The sequence below is a fragment of the Pyrgilauda ruficollis genome, unplaced genomic scaffold (assembly GCF_017590135.1).
Source record: "Pyrgilauda ruficollis isolate IOZ18807 unplaced genomic scaffold, ASM1759013v1 scaffold16, whole genome shotgun sequence".
NCBI classification, from domain to species: Eukaryota; Metazoa; Chordata; class Aves; order Passeriformes; family Passeridae; genus Pyrgilauda; species Pyrgilauda ruficollis.
This window is the reverse complement of record NW_024514764.1, coordinates 2,080,561-2,107,137: the sequence shown is the minus strand read 5'-3', so window position 1 is coordinate 2,107,137 and position 26,577 is coordinate 2,080,561. Positions and strand designations below refer to the sequence as shown.

At 57.5% G+C, this 26,577-nt stretch overlaps 1 protein-coding gene across 1 annotated transcript; it reads right to left on the bottom strand.

Annotated features, from left to right (window-relative positions):
* Positions 1–115: 115 nt before the first annotated feature.
* Positions 116–24,745, bottom strand: RADIL (Rap associating with DIL domain). The gene is made up of 15 exons (XM_041462220.1): positions 24,641–24,745; positions 17,285–17,828; positions 11,639–11,937; positions 10,001–10,648; positions 9,803–9,840; positions 8,651–8,811; positions 7,895–8,007; positions 6,821–7,058; positions 6,195–6,367; positions 5,770–5,920; positions 5,279–5,469; positions 4,087–4,456; positions 3,864–4,003; positions 2,945–3,084; positions 116–2,365 (listed from the first exon to the last, which is right to left on the bottom strand). Exons 2-15 carry the CDS (start codon positions 17,817–17,819, stop codon positions 2,260–2,262), a joined length of 3,303 nt encoding a protein of 1,100 aa, XP_041318154.1. The 5' UTR covers positions 17,820–17,828; positions 24,641–24,745; the 3' UTR covers positions 116–2,259.
* Positions 24,746–26,577: the final 1,832 nt, after the last annotated feature.

Below are 26,577 nucleotides of genomic sequence, written 5' to 3'. Positions count from 1 at the left end.
AGGCAAAGGCCTGTGTGAGCTGGAGGAAGCAGGACTGGCTCCATCACATCTGCTCTCGTGTCTCACCACTGGAGTGAACAATGAGAGATCCAAGAGACAGCTGCCAGAGCAGGGCTTAGAGAGGTTTATTGATCCAGTTTGTTGTTGACACAGAGCGTTTCTTAACATCCACCGTGTCCGACAGGCGCCATGCTGTGCTCAGTATCTGCACCAGAGCTTTATACACATCTCAGCTGTACATATTAACACACAGGGAAGTCAATCCCTGCTCCTCCTGGGAGAAGCCAGCCCTCATGCACACTAGTAAATAGCAGGGTTTATTTACAGTCTGTTTCAATACCTGACTGCACTGTGAGCGACACGCAGCTCTGGGGCTGTTTTCCAGCTCCAGGGGTGCTCAGTGGGTTGCGCTGGTACTGCTGGAACGTGCCAGGATGCAGCCCCAGCACTGTCTAATGCAAACCAAGCCTCACCCCAAGCCCTGGCTCAGGGGCAGAGGGGAGTAAGGAGTGCATGCAGTTTGCCCAGAGGCTTTAGGCAGCCCATTTCAAGTTCTGTGGAGGATGACAGGCCAGCATACCTTCTTGATTGAAAGTGAAGTGAATCACCAGGAGCCCTGAGTCTTTGTTCACCTGCCTGGTAGAACTGAGTCAGTGGCAGGAGGATGCACTGCTCCCAGTCCCTGCTGGGGCAGCACCCCAGGGCAGGGCTGTGAGCGTGGCCCAGCAGAGCAGCAAGGCACTCGTGTCTCAGAGAAGGTGCCTGGTCCATCTTGCCTGCAAAAGCAGGCCAGGCAGCATTGAAATCCAGTAGTGGAGCATTTCCCTTGCATGGAGTGTTCTGACGTCTCACTCCTCCTGCGACGTGCAAGACTAAGCACAGGAACCAAAACTGCAGCAGTGAGGTGTAATTAAAGCCAGCCCTGTTTTAGCATCACAATCCTCAGAGCACTGTTGTTGTGAAATGCCATGTGAGTATGTGATCCCCTGCCAGAGCCTGGACCGTGCAGGGTGTGACGGAGGGCTTTGCTGCAGGCTGTTTTAATAGGGTTCGGCTAAACTAGGTCTCAGTATCTGTCTATATGTGGAAATCAGGTCGGGTTTATCCCGTTAATGGTGCTAAAATTGGAGGGAGGACGCGGCGGCAGGAGGCCGGGTGTGCAGGGGCCCGGGCAGCCACACGATGGAGCTGAACCCTCGGCTGAGCTGACAGCGGGGTCGGCAGCAGAGCAGTTCCCGGGATATTCGTGTGTCCTGTCCCAGCAGGGAGTCTGCTGTCCATCATCACCCGTCGGTATTTCAGCAGCACACAGCCGGGAGATGCTCCGAGCAGGGCACGAAATAGGGTGGCCTTGCAATGGGTTGGCAAAGCTGGAGCAGGATGTGGTGCTGAGCTGTCATTTCTCTGCCTGGGCTGGAGGCACTGCCGAGTGCTGCTGGGCTCTCAGCTTCCTGGTGGCACCAATCCTCTGTGGGACCATTTTGCCATCAGTCCTGGTGGCCTTCAGCCAGGATCGTGGTGGTAGAGCTGGGCAGTAAATCTGCAGAGCAAGAGCAAGGGGGTCCTTCTCTGCAGGGAGCTCTCCCTGGGACTCAGGAACTGCTGGTGGTGTCAGCCCTTTGCTGTAGCTGCTTCCCATCCTGAGGCAGGGCTGTAGCCCAGCAGCCAAAAGGCACCTGAGCTAGTGTATGGCACCAGGGGATTAACTCCTCCTGTGTGGGATCCCACTCCTGGGTGCTTGTGCTGCCTTCACCCCAGAGTTGGGCACACTTCTCCAGCCTGATGTGCCAGCACCTCAGGTGGCCACTGCCACAGTGAAACCCAGGTCTGCCTCACATGTTCTCTTCAAAACCCAAAGGTCTTTCAAGCCTTCTGCCTGTCAGCATAAAATATCACACAGGGCTGCCAGCCTAGAGGAACAGAGGAGCCTGCCTACAAGTCCTCATGGTGGGAGCATTCCCTTCCCTGCCCCTGCCAGAGGGGACAAAGAAATAGGAAAGCTCCTGAGAAGGATGACACTGGGTATAAGGTGAGGCTGGGCAATGGATCAGGAATGATGCTCCCAGGCAGTGCAGTGGGAGAAGCATGCACCATCCTTGCATGTCCTTTCATCTGCTGCAGTGCAGGGCAAAGTGTCCAAAAGCACATCGAGGGCTGTTGTGGAGTCCTGGTCCTCCCTCTTGCACTCCAGGCTCCCTGAGGTCAGCCTTAACCAGAGCTGTAGCCACAAGCTGCTGCAGGATCCTTGTACCACAAGGACTAAGAGGAAGAGGAGCTGGAACTGATCTTTTTGGCTATTTCAATGTCCGACTTGGCAACCAGAAACCGCAGCTTTTTCCCCCCGGAGCGGATGAGGTCCACGGCACTGCAGGGAGCAGCAACAGGGACGGAGGTGAGTTCTGGCAGCCCCTCAGGAGCCTGCCAAGTCACAGGCATTCACAAAACAACCCCTTTGCCAATCACCTGTGCCTGCTCAGGGCTACAAGGAGGGGCTGTTTCTCTCCTGCCTGTAGCTTTGTGGAGGGCTTGGCCTCCAGGTTAGTGGTGCCAGGACAAGGGCAAACAAGCCCAAAGCTGCTCTGTGCTGTGGGCACCTGGGCTCTGCCTCTGCGCTGTCTCATCCCACCACCTTTGAGAGGAAACCTGGGGTGGGATGGGCCTGCAGCAGCTCTGCATTGCTGAGACCCACCTCTGGAGCTCTCATTTGTTTCCCATTTATGCTCCCCAGTTTTTGCTCCATAATCCCCTCTTCCAAACCCACAGCCTTCCCCTCTCTCTGGTGTCCTGTGCAGGTCACTCCTCTTCCTGCAGCTCACTGGTACCGCAGCATCCTCAGCACTGCAGCGCTGGCAACTCTCAGAGCAAAACAGCCAGAAACCTGGAGCTGACAGTAACTCCTCCAGTGCTGGTGCCACCCCAGGCCCTCTGCTGAGGTGAGGCTCACCTCTGGTAGTCTGCCCCGATGAGGCTGGTGCCATTGACAGCCAGGATGCGGTCCCCGATGGAGAGCCTGCCGTCGGCGGCCGCGGGGCTGTCCTCGATCAGGGTGCGGATGTAGATCCCCGGGGAGCAGAGAGGGGTGTGCTGTTGGCAGGGGAAGGCAGTGAGCAAAAAAAGGGACACAAAGATTTGTGGTCCCAAAAGGCCTAGCTCCCCAGGCAGGGTAACTCTCCCCCTGGGCTCACAACCAAGCCTGATGGCAAGTGGGACCTTGGAGATGCGAGGGAACGTGATGGGAATGGTGCTAACAGTAACAGGAAGGAAATATGATCCTTTGGTTTTATATCAATTTATACACAGAAAGGAGAGGTGGGGGCAACCTGCTCTTGTTCAATTTAATTAAGAGCAAAGCATCATTAGCCTGCAGCCGTGTTGAGCAGAGCTCCCATCCCATAGCAGCTCCGGGATGGGAGCTCTGCTCACGCTGTGCCAGGGCTCGGTGATGCTCTGTTTCCTACTGACCAACAGCACAGCTGTGAAAGGCCATTTAAAAGGATGACCAACCCCACAATGCCAGATTCCTCCTTATGCAAAGGAGGAACTGTTTTGACACCCTGTGAGCCTCCCTGCTCCTCTCTGTTTCTCCTGCCACCGCTGAAGGGTGGAGGAAAGACCTCGGCTGAGTCATTTTCTTTCCACAAGAGAGCTGAGCCTGTTTGCTCTCCCCAGCTGCAGGACAGCTGTGGACTTTGCATGCACAGCACAGTGACCTACGAGTAGACATCCACTGAGAGATCCCTCTGTGCCTCCTTGTCCCCAAGAGAAGCAGCCTAGCTCCCGTGGGATGCCATCAGCTTTTCTTGGGTACAAACCACATCCCACATCCCACTCCAGCTGTGTGAGAGCACCAGCTGAGAACTCACCACGCCGTCGATCAGCCCCATCCCCAGCCCGATGGGGCCCCTCTCCAGCTCCACCACGAAGACGTAGCAGAAGTCGTCGGTGGCAGAGCTGCGGCTGGAAGACTCCGGCGTGGGGTAGTCATAGGGGGTCGGCGAGCAGCCTGGCAGAGCAGAGAGCAGCTTACGGCTCTGGCACCGCCCCAGCCCAGCCTCACAGCCCCGGGGCAGCGCCAGCTCTCGGTACCTTCGGGGGTGCTGCCTTTGGTGCCGTTCATCCCGTTCCTCCGGGCGTCCTGCAGCCCTTTGCCGGTGCCCTGCGGTGACTCCGGGCTCACAGAGTCGAAGTTCAGGGGGGTGGTGGGTGGTGTCAGCAGGCAGGAGGGGTCTGGGGGCGCCGTGCCACCCTTGGGGACCGGGCTCCTGCCCAGCTGCAGCTGCTGGAGCTTCTCCTGGAGCTGGGGCTCGCTGGCGGGGGGCTCGTAGGGGCAGGAGCTGGTGGCCAGGCAGAGCTGGGGGTTCCCCTCAGGCTCGGCACAGCCCCCCAGGGAGCAGTAATCCTCCTGGGCATGGCTCTCGCTCACCTCCAGCACCTCCGGCGTCGGGCATGCCTCTTTCTTAAGAAGGAGGAAAATGCTGTGGGACCCCCTGCGTGTGCTTTTCACTCCCTACCTGGACCCCACCACCCTGTTGCTTTCCTGGCTGCCAGATGCATCCAAAGCACTGACAATTCAGACACTGCCAGGCTTGTCCTGGCTTCCCAGCACAGCTCCCACAGCCCAGTTTGGTGGCCAGGGTCATGCTGGGGATGTTTACAGCCAGCCAGGAGGGAACTCCTGGTCATGTCCCCGCTGGGGGATCCCATTGGAAGGGGAGACTTGGGTGGCACAGCTCCTCGTGTACCACAAGGGCTGGGCAATGTGGCCCCAGGGTGACAGGAGGAGGCAGCAGGGCCTGTGAGTGCTGCAGGGAATGGGGACAGCATGGGAGAGGAGAAGGGGACCTGCTGGAGGGACACCCTCCACATGGCAGCTGAGCTTAGCACCCACAGCACATTTCACCCTCCCTGTGCTTTACAGGCATTAGCTAATTAGCACTTCTGTGCAAGCCTGGCTGCTGGGGACAGGCAGGGTGCAGAGCAGGGAGGACAGGGAACACACAGGGAGAAGGGGAGCGCTGCCCACTGACATCTCCCCTCCCTCCCTAACGAGATTGCTGGGAAGATTCTGTCCTTCCAGCTCAGCTTCCCGCGCCCCCCATGCTGGGGGATTAGCAGCACTAATCCTTCCAGAAGCTCTCCATGAGGGCACTGCCACAGCTCCAGGCTGCAGGCAAGGGCAGCAAGCCCTTGGCACTGGCCTTGGAGGGGTCTGCAGAGGGACCCAAGACCCTCCTGCTCAGCCAGGAGAGGAGCAATCCCCCCATGGGATACAGGCTACCTTTGGGAGTGCTGAGCACAGCCCCTCGCTGGTTTGGGGGCTCCTGCTCTGCAGGCTCCAGAGAAAGTGGCGGATGTAAAGGAGGTGTCTGTAGATGTTGTCGTCCAACGTCTCCACCTCCAGGTCCACTTTGAAGCCCCCGCTGGGCAGGATGATGGGTGGGTGGTTGTCGAAGGACTCCAGCACCTCATCTGAAAGGCATTGGGATGGATGGAGGTTAGTAGTGTCTTGGGCTGCACCCCAATTCTGCCTCCCAGCTCTCAGCCATGTGCAGTCTCCCAGCTGGGATCAGGAATTTAGTGAGCTTGAGCCAGCAGCATCCCTCACTTGGGACAGTAGAAAAAGCACCCTGCACTTTGCATCCTTTGCAATATCTGCATTTTGGGGCTATGGTTATTACCAATTGCTGAAGGTACTACAGGACACCCAGGAAGGGAAGGGAATGACCTGTTTGGTTCATATGTGAACGGAGCAGGCTGAGCAGGACTCACCAGGCTGGAAGGTGGCTGGGCTCTCCTCCTCACTGGGCTGCCACGCTGAGATGCAGCCCACGTCCATCACTGCCTGGCACTGGCTCAGCACCCGGTGCAGCTGCGCGGGGCTCAGCGCTGGGAACTCGGCTCGCAGGGATGGCCAGGTCATCTGTGTGAGGACACAGCAGCAGGCACATGGCAGAGGTGAGAAACTGCTGCCTCTGGGGAGCAGGAGCTTGCAGGGGGCACTGGAGGGAGTGGTCAGGCAAGATGGAGAGAACATCCTCTCCTGGATACTGCCCACCCACAGACCCTGGGAAAGAGCAGCTGGTGGCAGGTTGCAAAAGACACACATCAGTGTAGGGACCCCCCAGACACCGAGCAGGCGCTCTCCTGCCCATTTCTATCCCAATGCCACGAGCCCCAGGCTGGGCATCCCTCACCTGCACCAGCTGGGAGCCGGGCATGGCCAGCAGGTTGGCCACGCTGGCCAGTTTGGAGAAGAACTGCTGGGTGAGCTGCTCGAAGCCGGCGCCGTGCAGCCATTCCAGGAGCAGCCGCACGCTGGCCCGCAGCTTCACCCCCTGGGACCAGTGGTAGCAGCCCAGAGAGGAGCCTGAGGAGGCAAAGCATCCATCAGCCACATCAGCGAACAGCCCCTCTGTCCCCCAGCCCTGGGTTAATCTCCCCAGTATCCTGTGGCTGTAATTCCTGGTGGTGGCTGGGCCTTGCCTGGCACTTACAAGGGGGCAGCTGCGTTAATGAGGGCTAATGAGCACCTCAGGCTGCTGTAGTTCATTAATGAGCTGCCCCTATTAACTGCCCTCAGCCTCCTCTGCTCAGGCTTGGAGGGGCAATGGAATGGGGATGGATCCTTGTGGGGTTTAGCCTCTCCCGGGAATGGGGATCCAGGAGCTGGGTCTGTGCTTGGCCTGCCTGTAGCAATGCTGAGACCTGCCCACCTCCAGCCCCCCTCCTTCCTGTACCCCTTTAGGTGGCACTGGGATGGACTGGAGGGCATCCCAATAACTCAGTCCCCTATGTGTTACCCAATTCAAGGAGGACTGACCCTTATCCAGGAGCTGGTTGAAGAGCAGGGTGTTGGAGAAGAAGAAGAGGTAGGCAAACATCTGGGAGGCGATCTCGGGGTGCACTTCGTACTGGTGGAGCAGGTCCAGCACAGCCTGGTAGATGAGCACGACCCTGCGGAGCTCCTCGGGCAGGGGCGGGGTCCCCCGCCAGCCCTCCCGGCACTCACTCTGGAAGGGGTTGCACTCCAGCAGGGCAGGGAGAGCCACGTACAGACACTGCAGGGAGAGCAGCAAGTTCACAGCAGACTCAGTTTGTTGGGGTTTTTCTATTTTTGAAAATAGAAAGCCAAGCTTTTCCTTCACCTCCTCAAGCCAAGCAAACCCTGCCAGTGCTCTCCAGCAAGGGGCTGCTCCTATTCACCCCCTGCCTCCATGGGCTCCAGTGTTGTGCAAAAGTTTAAAAAAATATAAAAATTAACATGCTGGTCACTTTTAGCAGCTGGAAGAGATGACGTGTGACACCAGCTAAAATCTGCAAAACCTGATGTGAACCAGGGCAGCAACCAATCAGCTGGGCACGAGGGTGAAAGAAAATTCAGGATCGATGGGGATGATTTTCCATAGTGCTCAAATGGGAGAGCAGTGCCTTGCACTCACTTCTTCCAGGGGAAAGGGAAGAGGAGGGCGCAGGGGAGGAAGGCGCCGCTCGGAGCGGTGCAGGAGCAGCCCCGTGTCCCCGTGTGCCGGTGGCCAGCAGCCGTCCTGCACAGGGCAGCCTTTCTGTGCCTCACACTGCCCGCTCTGTTCCCCGCTGCTCGCGGTCCAGCGGCCCAGGGGCCCCTTTCCATCACGCCCTGAATCACAGCATTATGCCGCGCTGGCCCGAGCCAAGCAGCCCTCCCCAAACACCTCCCCCGAGCCGCTGCACTGCAGACGAGGAAACACGCCGCAGTAATTCAATACTTTTCCTGGGCTGCGACCAAAAATCGGGGAACTTCAGCCCGAAGGAAAACACCTCAGCGTGGTGCAACTGCCAAGGAGTGAAAGCTTAAAAAAAAACCCGTCCTGCCCAGCCCTGGGGATGCTCGTGCTGGCCCCGTGTGCCGCTGTACCTTGGAGATGTAGTAGACACACTGCTGGAAGGTGTACATGATCACCTCCTCCAGCACCGTCATCGCCTCCTCGCTGGCCGTGATGGTCGAGGAGAACAGAGACTCCTTGGAGCCTGCAGGGAGGAGAGGAGAGGAGAGGAGGATGGGGTTCCAACCTGCAGCAGCAAGGCCCCCAAACTCCCAAGGTGTGGGTTATTAGAATTCCCAGGTTTGTATCATTCCCACAGAATCCCTCAACAGGACAAAGAGGCTCCTGTGGCCCGGGGGAGCTCCCACCTGCATCCCCCACAGCTCCCATCACTGCTGGCAGCTCCTGCCTGGCCTAAGAACATTTTAACTTTTTGCATAGACCAGAAAGTTTCTGAGGCTGGTTTAATACCTATCTTTTTTTTTTTTTTTTTTTTTTCCTTTTGCTGGCATTAACACAGGCTCACCAGTGAGCAGTTCTGCAGGGCTACCTGCAAATCCAGGGTGAAGAAAGCCCCCCCCAGGGCATTAACCACAAGCTGCTGTGGTGGCAGGAGATACTTGTGTGTGAACACAACACAACCTGGCTCTGGAGCTGGGCAGCACCAGGGCAGGACGTGAGGCTGCTCCTCCCACAGATTTCCCCACAGCACAGAGATGTCCCTGCTGATGAGGATTATGGAGGGTTAATGGAGCATCTCGAGGGCACTGACCACCACCTGTGACAGGATTAGCAGAGCAGAGCTGCTCTGGCTGGGAAAACAGGCAGGATGCTGCATCCAGACTTACCTTTGATGTCCAGCTCTTCCTCCATGCTCTGGATGTAGGTGGGTGATTTCTGCTGGACAAAGTAGAGGATCTCGATGGCATTGGCCATCCAGAAGATGATGTGCTGCAGGTCTGGGAGAAGGTCTGTGATGGTGAAGCGGGACAGGGTGGCAGGGTCCTGGCTGGGGAGACACAGCAGGTGTTACACCTGCTGCTCCTCAGCATCCCCACTCAGGCTTTTGGGGAGAAAACAGCCAGTCTGGGGCAATGCCAGAGGGCTTTCACATGCCCACACCCCCAAGCCCAGCACTCCCCTTAGAAAGACCCTTTACAAGGAAAAATTCAGTGGTTTCTGCTCTGTGGGGAGGCAAAGGGGATCCTGTGAGGACCAGGCTGATCAAGGCCACCTGGCCTTTGTGGGGTGCCACTTTTGGGCAGATGAACTGCATTAAATATCCATAGCTGAAGAGCAGCCCTACCCTAGAGGTATGTGCTGCTCCTGCCAGCCCTGGTCAGTTAAACCCAGCTCACCTGCCCTGGGCTGTTCAAAAATAAAACAAAAAGCACCTGGGAAATTTCTCAACTGCCAAACTGCTTTTTCCTGTTATAGGAAGGGACTGGGAAACATCCTTGAAATGTATCCTAAAGAAGAGCTCACAGCAAGCACCAACAGTTTCTCCAGACACTGGTTTAGAGATGGGATTTTGGACATGGCTGGGAAGACAGTTCTTTGCACCACTGTGATTGTCCCAGAATGGTGCTCCCAGCACTGGGACACGCTGTGCCACCACCCCTGGATGCACACATGCAATGCCAGCTCCATCTCAGCTCCACTGAGGGGTCTCCAGCCTGAGGAAGGTCAGGCTCATGCATAAGAGACATTCCTAAGGTATCACCCAGGGGTGAAGCCACAAGTGCAAAGCCTTGGCCAGGTCTTGGATCAGAAAAAGCCCCAGAGCTGCTGCAGGTCCTGTTCCCTCCTGAGCTTTTCCAAACCCACACATTCTGTGCAGGCATGTGGTTAAAGGACCAGAGAGCAGAATGAGTGGGATTCAGCAGGAAAACTCATCATGCACCACTGGCTGACAGCCACGGACTTCCCTCACTCATGGAGGAAGAACCAGGTTGAATTTTTCCCATTTTTTGAGGTAAAACAAGGAGGGTCACACTTACTGCTGGGATTGCTTTTCAGCCAGCTCCCGTGTCCGCTCCTGGGCAGGGAGAGAAGGGGAAAGCAGAGTGAAAACCCATGGGATGGGGTGGCACGAGCATCACCCCCATCAGCACTCGCTGCCACAGGCTGAGGAGCCCCCAGGGAGGGCTCGAGCAACACCCCCACCCCACAAACACCCCGTCCCACCGCCGACTGACCCACACCGTCCTCTGGATCATTTTGGCCGCTTTGAGCAGCAACTGCCCGAAGTCTCCCGGCTCAAAGTTGGTGGCCGAGTGCTGGATGCAGAGGCAGAGCAGGAAGGCAGGTGTCAGCTTGTGGTCGTCCCCGCCGGGCTCGATCAGGGTCATGATGCGCCGCAGGAGCACATCCTCGGCCGCCGGCTCGAACTCCAGCTGCAGCTTCCTGCGGGGCGTCCTGGGGCCGCCGGCGGGCGAAGGGCCCCGCTTTTTGTCCTTGTCCTTCAGCAGGCTGCCGCACGCCCCGCACACCTGGGGACCCTCGGGGCGCAGGGCCCGCAGCCTCAGCAGGGTCTGCGCCGGCAGCGGCTGCGCCTTCATGGGGTCCTTGTAGAGCAGCAGGTAGTAGAGGCCGAGGGACAGCAGGTCCCCGTGCCGCAGCACCACCGTCCGGGCCACCTCGGCGAAGTTGACAGAGATGCCAGCGCCGGCGATGGGCTCCAGCACCAGCTTCTCCTCCGAGCGGTGCCGGGAAGGTCGGAGCCTCCTGATGGTGCAGTGCAGGGGCAGGATGTCGGGGGCGGACAGGCTGATGCTGGGCTTGCTCGCCTGTGTCCTCTGGCCCACCGTGTGCTGCTCGCGGTTCAGCAGGTAAACCAAGCTGTCCTGCCAAGCGAGAGACGCAGCATGAACCGGGGAGGGGGAGAAGGGACCCTCCTCCCTGCCATGCGGTGATGCTGCAGCCTCCCGCTGTCCCCAGCTGTCCCCTCGCTGTCCCCAGCTATCCCCCATGCATCTTTGCACGGCAAAAACATTTCGTTTTTCTATTCTCCTCGCTGCCAAGCAGGACAGCAGTGATCCCTGCGTTGGGCACGGCAATAAATGTGTACAATGACTTTGGGCATGCAGTAAGTGGGGCTGATTTGGACAGAAGGGGAGCCCTCCTTCCACCTCTCCCCCTCATCCCTTCTGGAGCTGCTTTTCCCTCCCACCTTCTCCCCCCAGACTGCATCGATGCCTGCACCCTCTGCCCGGGGCGACAGTGGGACCCCGGGCAGAGCATCCACCCCTGGCCCTGCCCTTCCCTGCAGCCTGCCCGCACACCCCGAGGCAGCTCAGGGGACCAGCCCGTGCCTCAGTTTCCCCCAGCAGCACTAACGGGATGGCTGCAGTGCCGGTGTCACCCTGCCAAAAACTTGGAACAGCTCGACGCTCAACGGGCACAAGTAGCCATTAACTGCAAGAGCCGACCCTGTCCTTTGCGCTTCTCCATGTGCCTCCCGCAGACGCACGGTTCTCCTTGAGCCACTGAGGAAGCAGCGGGACAGGGGACGGGGCAGCTCAGCCACCACCCGCAGAACCAGGACTCCCTTGGGCCGGGGCAGGGATGCTGCTCTGGGATCACCTTGCATCCCTCCGGGGCATTGCAGGGAGTCACGGCTCCTGCCTCCGTATTCCCCGTACTTGGGGACAAGCTGGGCACAGACTCGAGGACAAGGCTGCAAGTCCCAAGCCCATTTCCTAAAGGATGCTCACTCTCACCACCACCACCTCCCTCGACCCCAGCAGCTCCGGCCATGCAAGCAGCCCCGCTCCGGGGGCTCGGGAGGGAAGCGGGGGGTGCCGGGGGTGCGCAGGAGGCGGCGCGGTGCTTACATGCTGCTGGCTGTAGCCCTGCAGGAGCAGGAGGTGCGGGGACTGGTAGAGGGAGTACCGCATGCTGCTGCTGCCGCCGCTCCGCGCCGCCGCCGGGCTGCCGGGCAGGGTGGAGCAGTGCCGCTGGAGCCGGGCCCCGCTGCCGGCCCCGCTCCCTGCCCGCCGTGCCGGGCTCCCCAGGCTGGTTTCGCTCAGGCTGCGCCGCAGGGCCGGGGGGGGCCCGCGCCGCTCAGCCCCCGCCGCCCGCCGGGCCCCCCGCGCCCGGTGCCGCTGCAGCTTCCGCGCTTGGGCGTTGATGCCTGCGGGGATGGGGGGGAGACAGAGCGGCGTTCAGCCCCTGCAGCCCCCCCGGAGCACCCCCGAACCGCCGCAGCACCCCGCGGCCGGAGGGATGCTGCAGCTCGGAGCGGGGATGGAGCAGCCGGAGCCCTCCCGGCGCTGCGCACCCAGCCCGCCCTGATGTCCCCCCGGTCCTTTGCCCTCCCAGAAAGGTGACGCCAAGACATCGGCGCGGGGAGTTTAGTGTCCTAATGCCACCGCTAAAACGGGGGTGTCCCTGCCCTCCCTGGCCCCCAAACCTCACTGAATGGAGAGCAGCCGGTCCATAGTATCCCCCATCCGCCCCGGCCACACTGCAGGGCTGGGGGGAGAGGAAATCCCTGCTAAAAAGAAATTTCACTCAATCTTTGCTTAAAAAAAAAAAAAAAAAAAGAGCCCGGATTCGGCTTTCAGCCCTTCGGCACTCGGTCGCCAGCAGCAAGTGGGAACCGCAGGGACCCCCCCCCCCAATTCCCCGGAGCATCAGCCAGGCATAGGATCTGCAGGGGAGCCCGGCTGCAGCAGGAACAAGCCGTAATTAACTTCTCCCAAGCATCAATTCGGGCAGAGCTGTCTGTCCGTGAGACAAACAGGAGCCGGAGTGAATGAATAGGCCTGGCCGAGCTGCCAAGGCAGCCCCTCACAGGGCACCCCCAGAGCCGGGGGGGTCCCGGTGGGTCCCTCCGTGCTGCCAGCGTGGCTTGAGCTCTGCAGGAGAAAGAGCAAGTTGTGTGTCCGAGGGGTGATGCTCGTACCTCAGCCGGGCAGCCTCCTGGGAGCAGCTCACTGGCATTCGGGGAGGACGAAGAGAGGGAAAAAACCCTACAGGATTTGCTTGCAGGAGCAGCAGTGCAGCGTTGTCGGTGCAGCACCAGAGGCAGAGCCCTGCTCCTGGCTCGGCCGACCAGGGAGCAGCCTTTGGACAGCGAGGTTTGGGGACAGCCAGCAGGATTTGGGGACGGCAAAGCAAAGAGCCTGGTGTGCTCAGGGCTGCTTAAAGGGACACTCACAATCTCAGACCCAAAAAAAAAAAAAAAAAAAAAAAAAATCATCTGCCTTATTTGGTGAGGAATGGGCTGCTGGTTCTGAAATACATTTTTTTGTTTGTTTGTTTTAAATGGAGCGCTCCTTTGCTGGGAAAATCAAAGAGATGGGGATGGGGAGGGGGGTGGGACAGGGAGAAAATAGCCCCTGCTGTTTACATGCCTTGGGATTAGGGCAAGGCACAGTCAGGCCACCCCAAGCAGCCCCGTGCCCTGTGTCCTTAAAAAGGCAATCGGCCCCGCTCCTGTCCCCACCCGGCCACGGCACGGATGTGACATCCAGGGAGAACACAGCCCACACAAGCCACGCTGCTGGGGATGCCAAAGGCCACCCTAAAGGTCTCTGCAGGACACCTCAGCTCCCCCCAGGAGCCCTGTCCCCAGCCCACATCGTGGAAATGGGCCAGAGGGATGAAGGACGGCTGGGACAATGCAGATCCCAGACCAGGCTGTGGGAGCAGGGAGGAGTGGGGGCAGATCCTGGGGAGCAGCTGCTGCTGGAGCTGGGGCCCCACTGCCTGCAGAGACAGGCCTTCACCAGCCCCTTATCGAGGGGAAAGGAAGCTTCTGTATTTATTTTGTGTAGGAAAAAGCTGCTTTTTCACGGCCGATAGAGCCCCCGTCACAGGCTCCCACTAACCCCGGGGCTGTGCTGGAAAGATAAACACAGCTCTTTTCCTGAGCATAACAAAGTCCCTCCATAAAACTAGGTTAGGTTTTTTCATCCTTTGGTACTGTTTTGTCCTCCCAAGCATGTGCAGGTTATCCCACCCAAAACTCAGCCTGAACATCTCCAGGGCAGTGAGACCAGGGCAGAGCCAGTGGCTGCTGAATCCACATGGAGACTGGGATGGGAACAGCATGTCAGGAGTTAAGGAGCATCCCCAAATGTTACATCCCTCCCTGGACTTGGACTGTCAGGGTGTTAGGCCTTGTTAAAGTTTAGGGCTGGACAAGCTCCAATGATCTCAGGTCTAGGGGTTTAAAAAGGCTTGGGAAAAAGGATGTACCACTGATAGTGGGCACAAAGAATACAGAATTTACAGGCCACAAGGACACTTGGCAGAACTCCCAAGATAAGGAAGAAACCAATGGAAGCAACTCAGCAACTGTGCTGAATCAGCTCTGACTGGGAAAGAGGCAATTCTGGCAGGGGGAGATTCACAACCACCAGCCCAAGAAAAGAGCTCTGCCTCTGTCCCCCCTCTTCTCTCTCTCTACCTCACACTGATTGCTAATAAAATCTGTATTATTTACTTCAGCATTTGTCTCATTTGCACTTCAGTTCAGGCAGAGGCATCTCTCACTAATCAGATCCTAACACAGGGCTGGATCTCATCCTTAGGGAGAGCTGGGCACCCCTTGGGCAGCATCCACCAGACCCCACCAAGCTGCTGCCTCTAAACCCATCCTGCAACCCAGGGGAAAAAAACTTTTAGTTGTGGTGCCCGGGATCTTGGCTGGGATCTGCCTCTTTTTCAGCTGAGGAAAGAGGTTCGCTTTTCCTGGCTGAGAAATAAATCAACAAATAACTCCACGGGCCCCAGGAAAGGAGAAATGCTTTGAATGTACCCAGGAGGGACTAAGACCAGGCTAGTCCTTCCTAATGTAATTGCTCTGCAGACTCTGCAGGGAATCTTCCCTGGATGCAGTTGTGCTAAGGTATATCAAAGCCAGATCCTCAAAGGCACTTGCCAGAGCATCTTTTAGAATAATGGGCTTAAATCCCAAATTTCTGGAGCTGCGTGTGCAGTTTAGCCTCCAGCCTCTTGGGAAAGCTCCAGTTAGGACAGGACCTGCTACAAAATGGGGGGATTTTGGAAAATGAATGCCACTGAGATGCCAAGGGCTGCACCTCCCTCCAGCACCCTCTGGTTTGTGGGTGTTTTCCCTACATCTCCATGACTGCTGCCTCTGTGCTCCCCAAAAGGAGCAGGGAGAGAGGAGCTGCCTCGTTACTGCAGAGAGGCTCTACCTGTGCTGCTAATTAGTGGCATGAGGAGCCAGCACTGTCCTCCCCAGTGGGAAGCAGCTAATAAACTAATTAGGATAATGGGTAACTGAGCAGATAAAAGTCTTAAGCTATTTGCTAACAGGTCATGGATGGATGTGGAGCCTTTCCCTCAGCCAGTGATGCACCTGCATGACCCCAGTGGTCCCAGTCCTGCTGTTCCAGGGACAGGGAAGAGCCTGCAGGTATTGCCCTGGGAATGATTTGAGCATCCCTCTGCTTTTCTCTGAGGGAGCTGCAAGCCTGAAGTCCCTTTATTTTTGCACAGATGTCGTGTTTTCCACGCCAGTGCCCCACCACCCTGGGCAGGCAGCTGCTGCTCAGCAAGGGGACCTCTGCCAGCCTGAGCCTGGTGACAAGGGTGACCCTGGTGGAGGGCACTCATGGTCAATACCCCTTACACCAGGAGTTTTGTGTCTTTTTGGGGTGCTGGGTCACAGGCTGCATCACTCACATTCATTCCTGGCAGTTTGCAGATGAGGTGGGAAAGGGTGGTCCCAGCAGCACGGGGTGAGACTGGTGACAGAGCCCCTGGTGCCACCAAAAGAAAGGGCTGCAGGAGTGAGATTTTACCAGGTAAGGCAACCACGGGCTGTGTAGTCTGCAGAGCAGACAGCCTGACTGTGGGTGTAGCTTCTGTCTTGGAAGAGCTTGGTCAGCTATGGAAAATGCCCAAAGGTTAAAAAATGGGGAATTTCCACAGCCCCACCCAGGAGTGCTGAAACAAATGAAGTGATAACGAAAGCATAACGGGCTTATTTCCAGATCCAGAGCACAGGATCCCACCAGGAGCTGCTCCTCCATGGGAAATGACCGAAGGGTGCCAGCCCCAGGCTGCCCCTGTGCTGGGCACCCAACCCTGCAGCTTCCCCTGCCTGCGTGGGAGCCTGGCACTCCCTCCCACAGCTCCAGCCCACCCAGGATCCAGGCCATGGGTAGGAAAGTTGCTTTCTGCAACCCAGGGGGAGGATTTGAGGCCGAGTGGATGTGACCTTGGGCTCTGGCAGGGAGCTGCCATGAGTGCTGCACCCCCCACTCGGCCCTTGCCCTTCCCTCCATCCACAGAAGCTGTTTTTAGAGCTGCTGCTCTCCCAAAGTGCTTCACATCTCTCTGATCCTGGCTGGAGGAGGAGCTGAAGAGAAGAACAGAGCATCCACCTCCTTGGCCCAGGCTCTGGCAGGAGCCACCTCTCTCTGTGTCCCCTGTGCAATGAGCTGGGAGCAGCTGTGCATCTCCTCCCTGAGCAGCCACAGACTGCCCACGGTGAGCATGGAGGCAGCCCTGTTTCCTCAAGTACCAGGTGAAATCACAATGGAAAATTGCAGCTGGGCAGCTCCAGCTGCCTCTGCTCTCCTCCAGAATGCCCATGGCTGGACTCCCTCACCGTGTGCCAGGGTTCTTTCCAGCTTTTCTTAGGATGGGTGGGAGAGGAGCTGTGTCCCCCCTAGTGTGGGACAGGTTGGACCATTTGTTCTGCTGCTGGTGGGGCAGAAACTTGGCTCTTCTTTGCTAAGCACACAGGGTAATCCTGTGTCACCACCAGTTTAGTTCTGACAGTAGCAGGCTTTTCCTACTGGGACAAGGAACTGCTGGGGGCCCAACACCTCTGGAGCCTGGTCCAGACCCCTCTCTCAGCAGGTCTGACCCAGCAAGCACATTGTGCAAGTAAAAATCTGATTTCAAACCTTTCTGCCCTCATCCTCACAGGGCTTTTATCTGAGGGTGGGAGGAGGAAAGCTTCATTACTGCTGCTGGGGTCACTTATTAACCTGCTGGTTCCTAATGATGCACTTATCTCCTCCTGCCAGCCCTGGCCTCCATCAGGCACCCTGCAGGGGCTCTGCTGCCCTACATTGCTCTCTCTTCATTAGCTTTTCATTTTCCTTAATTGCTCCTGCAGATTTGCCTGGGGTGTCAGGCCTGAGGGATGCCCCGAGGGAGATGGGGATGCAGGGGGAGCAGGGCAGTGCTCTGCCAGGCACGAAGCCGAGGATGCCATGGTGCTGGTTCACTGATGGGAAGAGCAGGAAGCACAGATGCTCTTCCCTGCTGCTCCCCAGCCAAGGGCAGGGTTTGTTATTAACCCTTAAACTGGCTGGGGTAAATATTTTCGGTGGCAGATACCAAACTGATGCAGGAGAGTGCTGAGTCCTGCCCCAACCCAGGAGCCTCACAGCTAAAATGTGACCACCCTCCCACCCAAACCACGTGTGAAAACCTCTGGTGTGGGAGAGCTTCTGGTTCCCTCTCCCTGCCCCACAGCCAGCTCTGACCTGCAGTGGTGGTGTCCACATCCCTGGCCGCCATCTCCTCCACCTCCGCCCTCCTGCGCAGCTCCAGCCGGCGCGAGAAGCCCTCCCTGGGCTTCCAGAGGTCCTGGATGAGCAGCGGCTTCTCGTGGTCACCCAGGACCCTCAGCCCCTCCGTCTGCCACTGCTTCTCGGGGCCCTGGAAGCGGCCGATGACGTCGCAGAGCGCGTACTGCCCGGCGCTGAGCTGGCTCAGCCCGTAGCGCTCCAGGGCCTCCTTCACCAGCTCCCGCGCGCCCGAGCTGCCCGTCACCAGCACGCTCTTGTAGTTGGTGCCCGCGCAGATGTTGCCCCCGAAGATTTTCAGGATGCCGGGGGCCGAGAGCTGGGTGGAGAGCTCGGCCGGGTCGTCCTCGGCGGGGGCTGAGCTGCGGTCCTTGTAGCTCAGGGTGCGGTACAGCACCTGGGAGAAGAGGCGGCTCTGGCGCTTCAGCCGGTTCTTGGACGGCGGAGCCATGGTGGAGGACGGCCCATAAAACATGGTGCGGGAGCTCGTCATGAAGCACAGCTGGGCAGGGAAGAGCAAGAAGGGGAAGGTGAGCGGTTTGGAGGCTGGACATGCAGCAGGGGAGAGCCAGCCACGGAGGAGCCATTGTCACCTCCAAGGTGACAGGTCAAGGGAGGGCCATTTCCCTCGTGTGACCCAAAACACTAGTGGAAAAGCTTAGCCAAGTTCCTTGGCACCAGCACAGTTACCCCTGGATGGATTTGTCCCTGAAAACACAGCCTGGAGAGGCCCCACATTTCTCCATCAAGGTCCCTCTTACCCAGGCAAAATGCAGTGGGAGGAGAGCAGAGCCCAGCGGGACTTGGCGGGGCCCATCCTGGTCAGCAGCCAAGGCATCAGGAGTTACTTTCACTAACGAGTTTACGGAGCAATCCCATTTTTTAGAGGTGAAACGGAAAGCTCAAGTGCAAATTCGCTCACTCTGAGGTGACTGCTAAATGCTTTTTCTCAGCGAGAGGCACAGGGTGAAAATGGGCACTAATTAGCCTTTCTAAAAATGTCCTGACTCCGGCAAATCTCTTGGCTGTTGCTTGTTTGTGGAGGACGTTCAGGCCCAGGGTGGCATCGCTGACAAGGCTGCCCTTGTCACGTTAGCCCAGGGCAGCGACTGGAGGAGATGTGGCCACGGCCCTGTGGCAGCTCCCAGTGCTCCTCAATCCCCTGGAACAGACCAGGAACCACAAATCACCTCTGGATTTAGGTGGGTAGCACTCCTGCCTGACGTCCTGTCCCCATCTGCAGATGGCTTTGAAATCCCACCCTGGTTGCACCAGCACCTGGTGACCCACAGCCACACTGTGCCCTGCTGGCATGGGAGGTCTGGAAAGACAATCGGAGTACTCCTGGCTGGGACAGAACTGGGAACTCCATCTCCCAGATCTTTAACATGCAGGGATCCCATGCCCACACAGAGGAACCCCAAAATGTGCCATCCACAGCTGGATGCAGCAGATGAGGTGGGAAGCTGGGTGACCAGGTGTTCCTGGCTGGGGACACGTGAGGTGCCAGCAGCTTCCCACAGCTGCAGCCAGAGTGGCTCGGGCACAGCCACGCTCCAGAGCAGACTCAGCGCTATCAGCAGAGTGATGTCGGGCCTGGACAGCCTCCAAACCACCATCTAATTCAGGAAAAAAGAGCGTCCCTGCTGCTAATGGAAGAGGTCACCTTCTAACCCAGAAAGCAGCTCCCAGCCGTGCGTGGAGGGTTGCTGCAGGACGTGCATCCCCCATCCCACAGCCAGAGACACAGGGAATGCTGCAGATGGGGAAACTGAGGCACCAGGTGCTAAGGATGTGGCTGGGAGCTGTGAAATCCTGCAACGCTGCTGCATCCCAAGTCACCCCTTTCCCAGCCCCACCAGGACTGTGAAAATGCTGGGGTTTGTCCTTCTCCCCAGGCTGCAGGCTCCAAAACTGCCTCCTGGTGTGCTGAAGGGCAGGAGTCCTGGCAGGACAGCAGGGCTGAGCACCTTGTGTTTTACATTGCCCCAGAACTTCACCCCAACTCACTGGGCTCAGGTAAAGCTGCTCCTGCTCCCACCTTGCAAGTGGGGAAACTGAGGCAGGGATGGGGTTGGGGCTCTGGCTCCCCCCACACTGCTGCTCCTCCCTCTCCAGCTGAGCCCAGAGCTGCTGCTCCCGCTGGGGACATCCCTGGGGACATCCCTTGATGTCTGCTGTGTGACATCCCCTGGGAGTGCCGCGGCAGCCCCGACCTGGGGAGCAGGTCAGGGCACTGGCAGCTTCAGGAACAGCTGCCCCAGGCCTGCAGCACGGCCCTGCCAGCCCTCATTAGCATTGACCAGAAGGAAAACTGCCCCAGAGTCCCTACAGGACCTTGTCATCAAGGATGCAAAAGACAAGACTTTGTCATCAAATCACTGGTTTCACGGATTTAATCTCCTCCACCCTGAACTACCTCCAGCACAAAGGGAAACCTTTTACCATCTGCTGGTGGCAAAATCATTCCTCCAAGCCCACATCACAGAAACAACATCCTTGCTTCTTGCAGGTCCCTGACTGGTTTTGAATGTGTTATTTATAGCTCGGCTATTTTTCTGCTCTTTCTATAAAATGCAGCTCCTACAGAGTTCAGGGGCAAAGACGTTTCACCGGGAAAAAATCAGAAGCCTGGGTCAGGGGGAGGTGTCACCCCAATTTTCAGCATCTGGAGCAGCACAGGTGTGATTTTACCAGGCACCAGCCTGGATGACCTGAGAAATCACATTCTCCTGGAGACAGCAGAACACACCCGGTCTTAATTGCCCTGAGGACTCTAATGGACAGGGTAAGATGATAATGAAGTGGGCTCCTCCCACATCCGTGCGCTCGGGCACGCTGGACACCGGCATCTGCCCCCAGGAGGAAATCTCTCTCTGGTACGTGCAATCCCGCTGAGCCCCGCTGCAGGAGCGGGGATGCTCCAGCTGCGTCCAGCTGCCCGGGGACAAGCCAGCAAGAGTGTCACACCTTCCAGCAGCTCGTGGGACACGTGCTCCTGGACATCCCCAGCCCAGCTGAGCCCTTTTCTCACTGCAGGCTGGTTCCCTGGAAGGCCACATGATCCAGACTTTCCCAAGGGTCCCTTTCTCCAGCACTCAGGGATGTTCTCTCTCTAACGGGTACGCACAGATTAGTCAAAAGCCAGGATTGCCTCCCAGCCAGATCTGTGTCAGGGATCCTTCACCTCTTCACTGCAGTGCCTGACCACACCAAAACCAGCTATTTTCCACAGCCAGCTCTGTCTGAGCTCTGCAGAGCTGTGACAAACGCCCATGGTATTCATGTGGCCACCACGTGTCCTTCCACCACCATGAGTGACTCTGCAACCGCCGGGGATTTTGGAATTTTCCTGCAGGCCTGAGGTTCCTGCTCCTGGAATGGGTGAGCAGCTCCTTCCCAGGGCCCCCACCCAGCACTCAGGAAAAGCCTCTCCCTACCTTGCCATCCTTCTCACGTGCCTTTTTCCCTTCCATTCATCCTCCTTCTCAAAACAATCTTTGCCCTTCGTTGTGCATCATCCTGGGCAGGCGTCTGTCGTGTTTCTGAGAGAGGAAGAGGAGGAGAGGTCCTGGGCTTCTCAGGGACATCAGCTGCTCGCAGTGTGGTGGGTGTGGAAGGCTCAGAGGTTCTGCAACACGGTCCTGAAGTTTGCATGTGGGATTCTGAACCACATCTATGCCCCCTATAACCAACAGCACCTACCCCATCGCATGGGAGACCAGGAGAGAACAGCAGGAGGAAGGAAGGAAGCAGGAGGAAAAGAAAGGAGGAGGGGAGGAGATGGAACCAGCAGCAGCCCCCTGACCTTTTTCCCTTTCTCCTAAGCACACATGTCCCCAAGGATGCCAGGCTGGGGACCCTCTGACCCACAGGTGGACAAGCAAGCCCTGGACCAGCTCCTTCCCCCAGCAGCCGCAGCATGCTGGGATGCTGACTGAGATGTTTTGATTTTCCTGAATGTCTCTTTTGCTGGACATCAAGAAGAGCCACCAAGCACTGTCCCCTCGCCTTCCCACCACAGACCTGTGAGAACACAACCACTGGTGGCCAGAGACAAAGCTAAAAGAGGCACCTGCCAAGTGCCACCAGGGATGTCACGGGTGTTCCTTGGGGAGAGCCATCAGGGCACAAGAGCTACTCTTTTCCATGGCTCCACAGTGATTAAAGATAAATGCATCATCCTCTAATTAAATCACCTAATCAGGGCCTTGGTGTGGTTCCATCCAGTCCCTCTTGCTGGCCCAGCCTGGGGGCTGTGGGAGAAACTCTGCAGGTCGTGATGCAAAAGGCAAAGAGGCGCTGCCCCCACCTCTGCTGCTCCACGTTTCTTCCAATGATTTACTCCTCCTGGTAAAATATTTATGCCTTATTTCCAGCGTGTCTGCCCTCAGCTGCCAGCTATTGATTCTTGCCATCTTTTCTCTGCTCAATCAACCAGCTTTTGGCTACCACGTATTTTCTCCTCTGCGAGAGTATTTAGGTGCTTTTGCCAAGCCCTCCCCTTTCCTCTTTGATTGATTTATGAGTGGACTCGCTGGATGGCCCCCTCCTCTCCACCTGTAAGAACCTTTCTGCAGCCCCTTAGTCCCTTCCCCTTGGACTCCACATCTCCTCTGCTGAGAAGGAAAGTTTAGATTTGGCTACCATAAGTCCAAATTTGGTTCTGACCAGAAATGCAAATAACTGCTATTTTCTTTTTTCCCCAGAGACAAAGTTCACATTATCCTGAAAATTTTCAATTCTCCAGTGCAGAAATGGGGACAGACTGCAGCCTGGTGAGCCCCTGTGCTGCCTCTCCCAGCATCTGCAGGCAGCTCCAGCTGAAAATTTACCATCCAGATTAGGGACAGGAAACCACGTAGAGCCACAGTTATTATTTTTGGGTGTAAAAGATTTCCATGTTCCATTCTGCTCCAGTTAGGATGCCTTTCTCTCACTCAGCTTACCACCCGGATTTGTACAAACCATTAACACTCAGCTGCTCTGGGTCAGATCCAGGTTTTTCCAGAAATCATTTCCATCTCCTTTCTTCCAGATTAGTGATAAAAACACCAAGTCCACGTTACCAGCGAGCAGTGCCCAGCAGTGATAATCTCCCTGATAACTGCCTTGGAAATGGATCACGTTTATTTAATACCAGCTTTCTTGACACTGTGCAATGTCAGCTCTAAATACTGGACTGGATTGACTTTTTTAATACTGGAAAGTGCAGATTTTTACAAGAATATCACCTCCCATAACTCAACTGCTTCTCAGAAGTGTATTACAGCCAGAGAGTCACCTCTCATGTTGGAGACTGAAATAATTTCTACTTGCCAGGAGTTATTTTCCATACAGCCACGTTGGATGGCAAGAATTTATTCCTCGTGTTGAAGTCTTTAATCAATTCAAGCCCGAGCCAGGTTTCTCCCTCTTTTCCCTGGGGGGATGCTATCAAGCCAATCAACCTGTAGCTACCAGGTCATCTTATTCCCTTGTGGGAAGAGCAACAACACTATTAAAGCACTTTTTAATCATCTGGAATTTTCCCGGGGCTCATCCCAGCACACGGATGGGTGGTGAGATTTCAGCTACAACCACCCCAGAACAGGAACCAGAACAGCTGTTTCCTCAGATCTTTGTTTGAAATTTTTTTCTTTTCTTTTCTTTTTCTTTTTTCCGCCTTTTTTTTTTTTTTTTAATGGAAACCACTGGAGTGGCAGCTCGGACTAACGGCAATGACCGCAGCCTGGATGCTGCAAGCGGAGGGAGAGGCCGCTCCGGCGCTGCAATGTGGAACAAATTAGAACTCGGAGAGCAAAGGAAATGAGAACGCCCCGGTGGCTCTGACGTGAGCTCCTCGGCTCCAAATCCTGCCCCTCTGCAGGTCCTGTCCCCACAGCCGAGGCTGCCAAACCCAAACCCCTCCGCTCCGACCGGAGCCCCCCATTCCCTTCCCTTCGGGATGGAGTCTCCAGAGCCCGGTCTTTCCTTGTGCGACTTTTATCCATCTAATCTAGGGGCAGACCGGAGGCTGATGATGTCCATGGCTCCCCCGGTGCCGTCTTTAGCCGGATCAGGGTGGGTAAACTCCTTATCATGTTATTATTAGCAGCGGGCACCCTGCAGGAGCCCGGACCCCGGCGCTGTTCACACAGGATGGAAAAAGCAGCCCCAGTCCCGCAAACGCCAACAGCTTGTCCCAAAGGCACCTATCGCTCCACAAACATTGTTACAGTCCTCATTCCACAAGGACAGCAGGAATCCTTTTAGCAGGTTTTCTTTCCTTGGTGGTTTTTTCCCCCTGTAATTATTTTGCAGGGTCTTTTGAGCCGCCAACGTGCACCAGCTCTCCTGTAACGCACCAGTGCAAATGCCAGCCCTCTGCCCAGGCAGTCTATTCACACACCCCAGAATCCCTGCACAAAAAGCATTTGCTTTCTGCTGCCTCCCGAGCTCCACAGTCTCCGTAGGCTGCCTAATTATAAGATCTTAGCAATAATTTTTTTTTTTTCCAGCGATAATTAACTGGTCCTGGAGAGAGCTGAAAATAAGCACTTCCCAAGCAAGTAGCGAACTCCCCTGAGTTTTCTCTGCTAAAGTTACAACTCAGCATGAAACTGCTCCAGCCTCACAGGGACACAGATCATCTCAGCACCTCCCTGCCAGCCTGGGAAGCCACCGCGGTCGCAGGTGAATACAGGTGAAACGGCGGGTGTGGGACAGCAGCGGGATCCCAAGGGCTGTGCAAACAGACGAGGATCCCGAGGGGCATGCAACGGGGACGAGAATCCCAAGGGGTATGGAATGGGGAGAGGGATCCCAGGGAGTGTGCAAGGGGCAGAGGATGCCCAAGGGGCGTGCGACCGGGAGAGGGATGCCAAGGAGCGTGCAGTGGGGAGACAGATCCTGCGGGACACGGAATGGGGACACGGACTCCAAGCAGAGTTCAGTGGGGAGAAGAAGCCCAAGGGGGATGGACCGGGGACGATCCCAAGGGACGTGCGATGGGACACGGACCCGCAGGGACAGGCAGCGTGGGGAAGGCTCCCCGGGTGCCCGGCCATGGGACAGGGACCCTCGGGCACTGCGGTTCCCGGCACAGCCCTCCCGCCGGCCGTGCCCGGTGCGGCTCCGCGGGTCTCCCACGGCAACCGGACAAGCCCCGAGCGCCGCGCTCCTCCCGCCTCCGCTTCCCAGGGGACGAGAAACAAACGCGCCCGCCCGGCGCAGCGAGGGTGCCCGGGGACGCAACAGCGGGGACGCGCCCCCCAAGAAACGGGGGTCCCTGGGGTAGGGTCCGCCTTCGCCCCCCGCGGCCCCGGTACTCACCGTCGGAGCGGGGCAGGCTCGGCGCGACCCCGGCGGCGGCAGCGCCCGGAGCCGCCGGGGCTGCGCGGGGAGCTCGGGCCGGGCCCGTCCCGCCGGGGCGGAGCGACCGCGGCTGCGGCGCCCCCGCGAGGCCGGCACCGGTAACTGCACCGCCCGCGGCACCGCGCCGGGATCGGGAGCGGGTCGGGGCTTGGGAAAAGTCGGGATTGGGAAAGGGTCGGGATTTGGGAAGGGTCTGTACTGGGAGAGGGTCGGGATTTGGGAAGGGTCTGTACTGGGAAAGGGTCGAGATGAGGGAAGGGTTGGGATTTGGGAAAGGGTCAGGTTGTGGGAAGGGCCGGGATGTGGGAAGGGGATTCTGCCCCCCTCTGCCCCTCTCTGAGACCCCACCTGGGGTGCTGCATGCAGCGCTGGGGTCTTCAGCACAGAAAGACGTGGAGCTGTTGGAGTGAGGCTGCAAAGGTGCTCCAAGGGCTGGAGCACCTCTCCTATGGAGCCAGGCTGGGAGAGCTGGGGATGATCAGGATGGAGAAGAGAAGGCTCCAGGGAGACCTTAGAGCCCCTTCCAGTGCCTAAAGGGGTTCCAAAAAAGAGGGAGAGGGACTTTGGGCATGGAGTGACAGGACAAGGGGGAATGGATTCCCACTGACAGAGGGCGGGGTTAGATGGAATATTGGGAATAAATCCTTGCCTGTGGGGGTGCTGAGGCCCTGGCACAGGTTGCCCAGAGAAGCTGTGGTTGCCCCATCCCTGGAAGTGTTCCAGGCCGGGTTGGAAGAGGCTTTGATCATCTTGGTCTAGAGGAAGGTGTCCTTGCCCATGGCAGGGGTTGGAACAAGATGAGCTTTAAGGTTCCTTCCAACCCAAGCCTTTCTAGGATTCTATGAAAATGCCAGGAGCGAGCCAGGCAGGGCTCTGCAGGCAGCAGCACCTCAGATGCACAGGCTGGCCTTGGCCAAACAGGTTTTATCAAACCAGCTCCAGAGCTGACCTGGAGAGTGCTGAGGGTGCACACAGGCTGGTGCCTGAAAGGAGGAAAGGATGGATCCTTACTGCACTGGCAGCTGTTCAGGTTGAGAGGGTCACTGATGCTCTGCTCCCCTCGGTGAAAATGTCTCTTTTTGGTAAAGGGTGTTTCCCTGTCCAGGGGTGCTCTGGGTGGGAAAGCAATTCTGCCACCCAGACACCCTCTGGGAATGACAGCACCAAAGCAAAGCAAAGTCAGGAGACCTCCCAGTCCAGCCCAGTTGCCAGCAGCAAAGGAATGATGGGCGAGGTGGAAGTTGTGGGTCAGGTTTCGGGGTGAGTTCAGCTGCCCTTGGAAGCAGGGAACCCTCCCTGGCTTTCTGGGAAAGCCTCTGAGCCTGGCAGCCTGGGGGGAATGCAGCCTGTGTAATTATGGCAGAGAGGGCAGACAGTGGATGTGCAGGGCCCAGGCCAGGCAGCTCCAGCACGGGGGCAAATTCTCCTCCTGCATGAGGAGCCAGTGCCCACAGGAGAGGCTGGTGGGGTCAGCAGGGAGCTGTGCTTACCCCCTGCCCAGTCTGCCACAGGTTTTCTCCTCCCCGTGGCTCTGGCATCCTCCATCCCTGCAGTGCCAGCCCTGCACACCTCAGCCTCTGACTCAGCCATGGAGGGCTCTGTGCTGAGGCTGCCGTGGTGAGATGCTGATGAGTCTTCAGCCAGCACCTCTGGGCACAGGGGCACTGTCAGCAAACTCAGTGATTTATTTGTTTGTTTGTTTGTTTGCTCAGCAGCTGGCAGTGCCATCCCTGCACCAAGGTGAGTCAGTGCTCAGCATCCCAGCGCCCTGCAGTTGGTTGAGTGGCTCCTCTCCTCACCAGGGAGCAAAGCCACATGGGATGAGTCAGATAGAAAATGAGTTTATTTCCAGATGCTGCAGGGGAACTAATTTTGATTTAACAAGCAGGCAAGAG

Excerpts from the sequence above, each read along its gene's own strand:
- RADIL (XM_041462220.1), bottom strand. The coding sequence starts at position 17,819 with ATGACGAGCTCCCGCACCATGTTTTATGGGCCGTCCTCCACCATGGCT. Across the intron at positions 5,921-6,194 it reads CCGGCTCCCAGCTGGTGCAG|ATGACCTGGCCATCCCTGCG; the intron begins GTGAGGGATGCC and ends GTCCTCACACAG. Across the intron at positions 2,366-2,944 it reads ATCGGGGCAGACTACCAGAG|TGCCGTGGACCTCATCCGCT; the intron begins GTGAGCCTCACC and ends TGCTCCCTGCAG.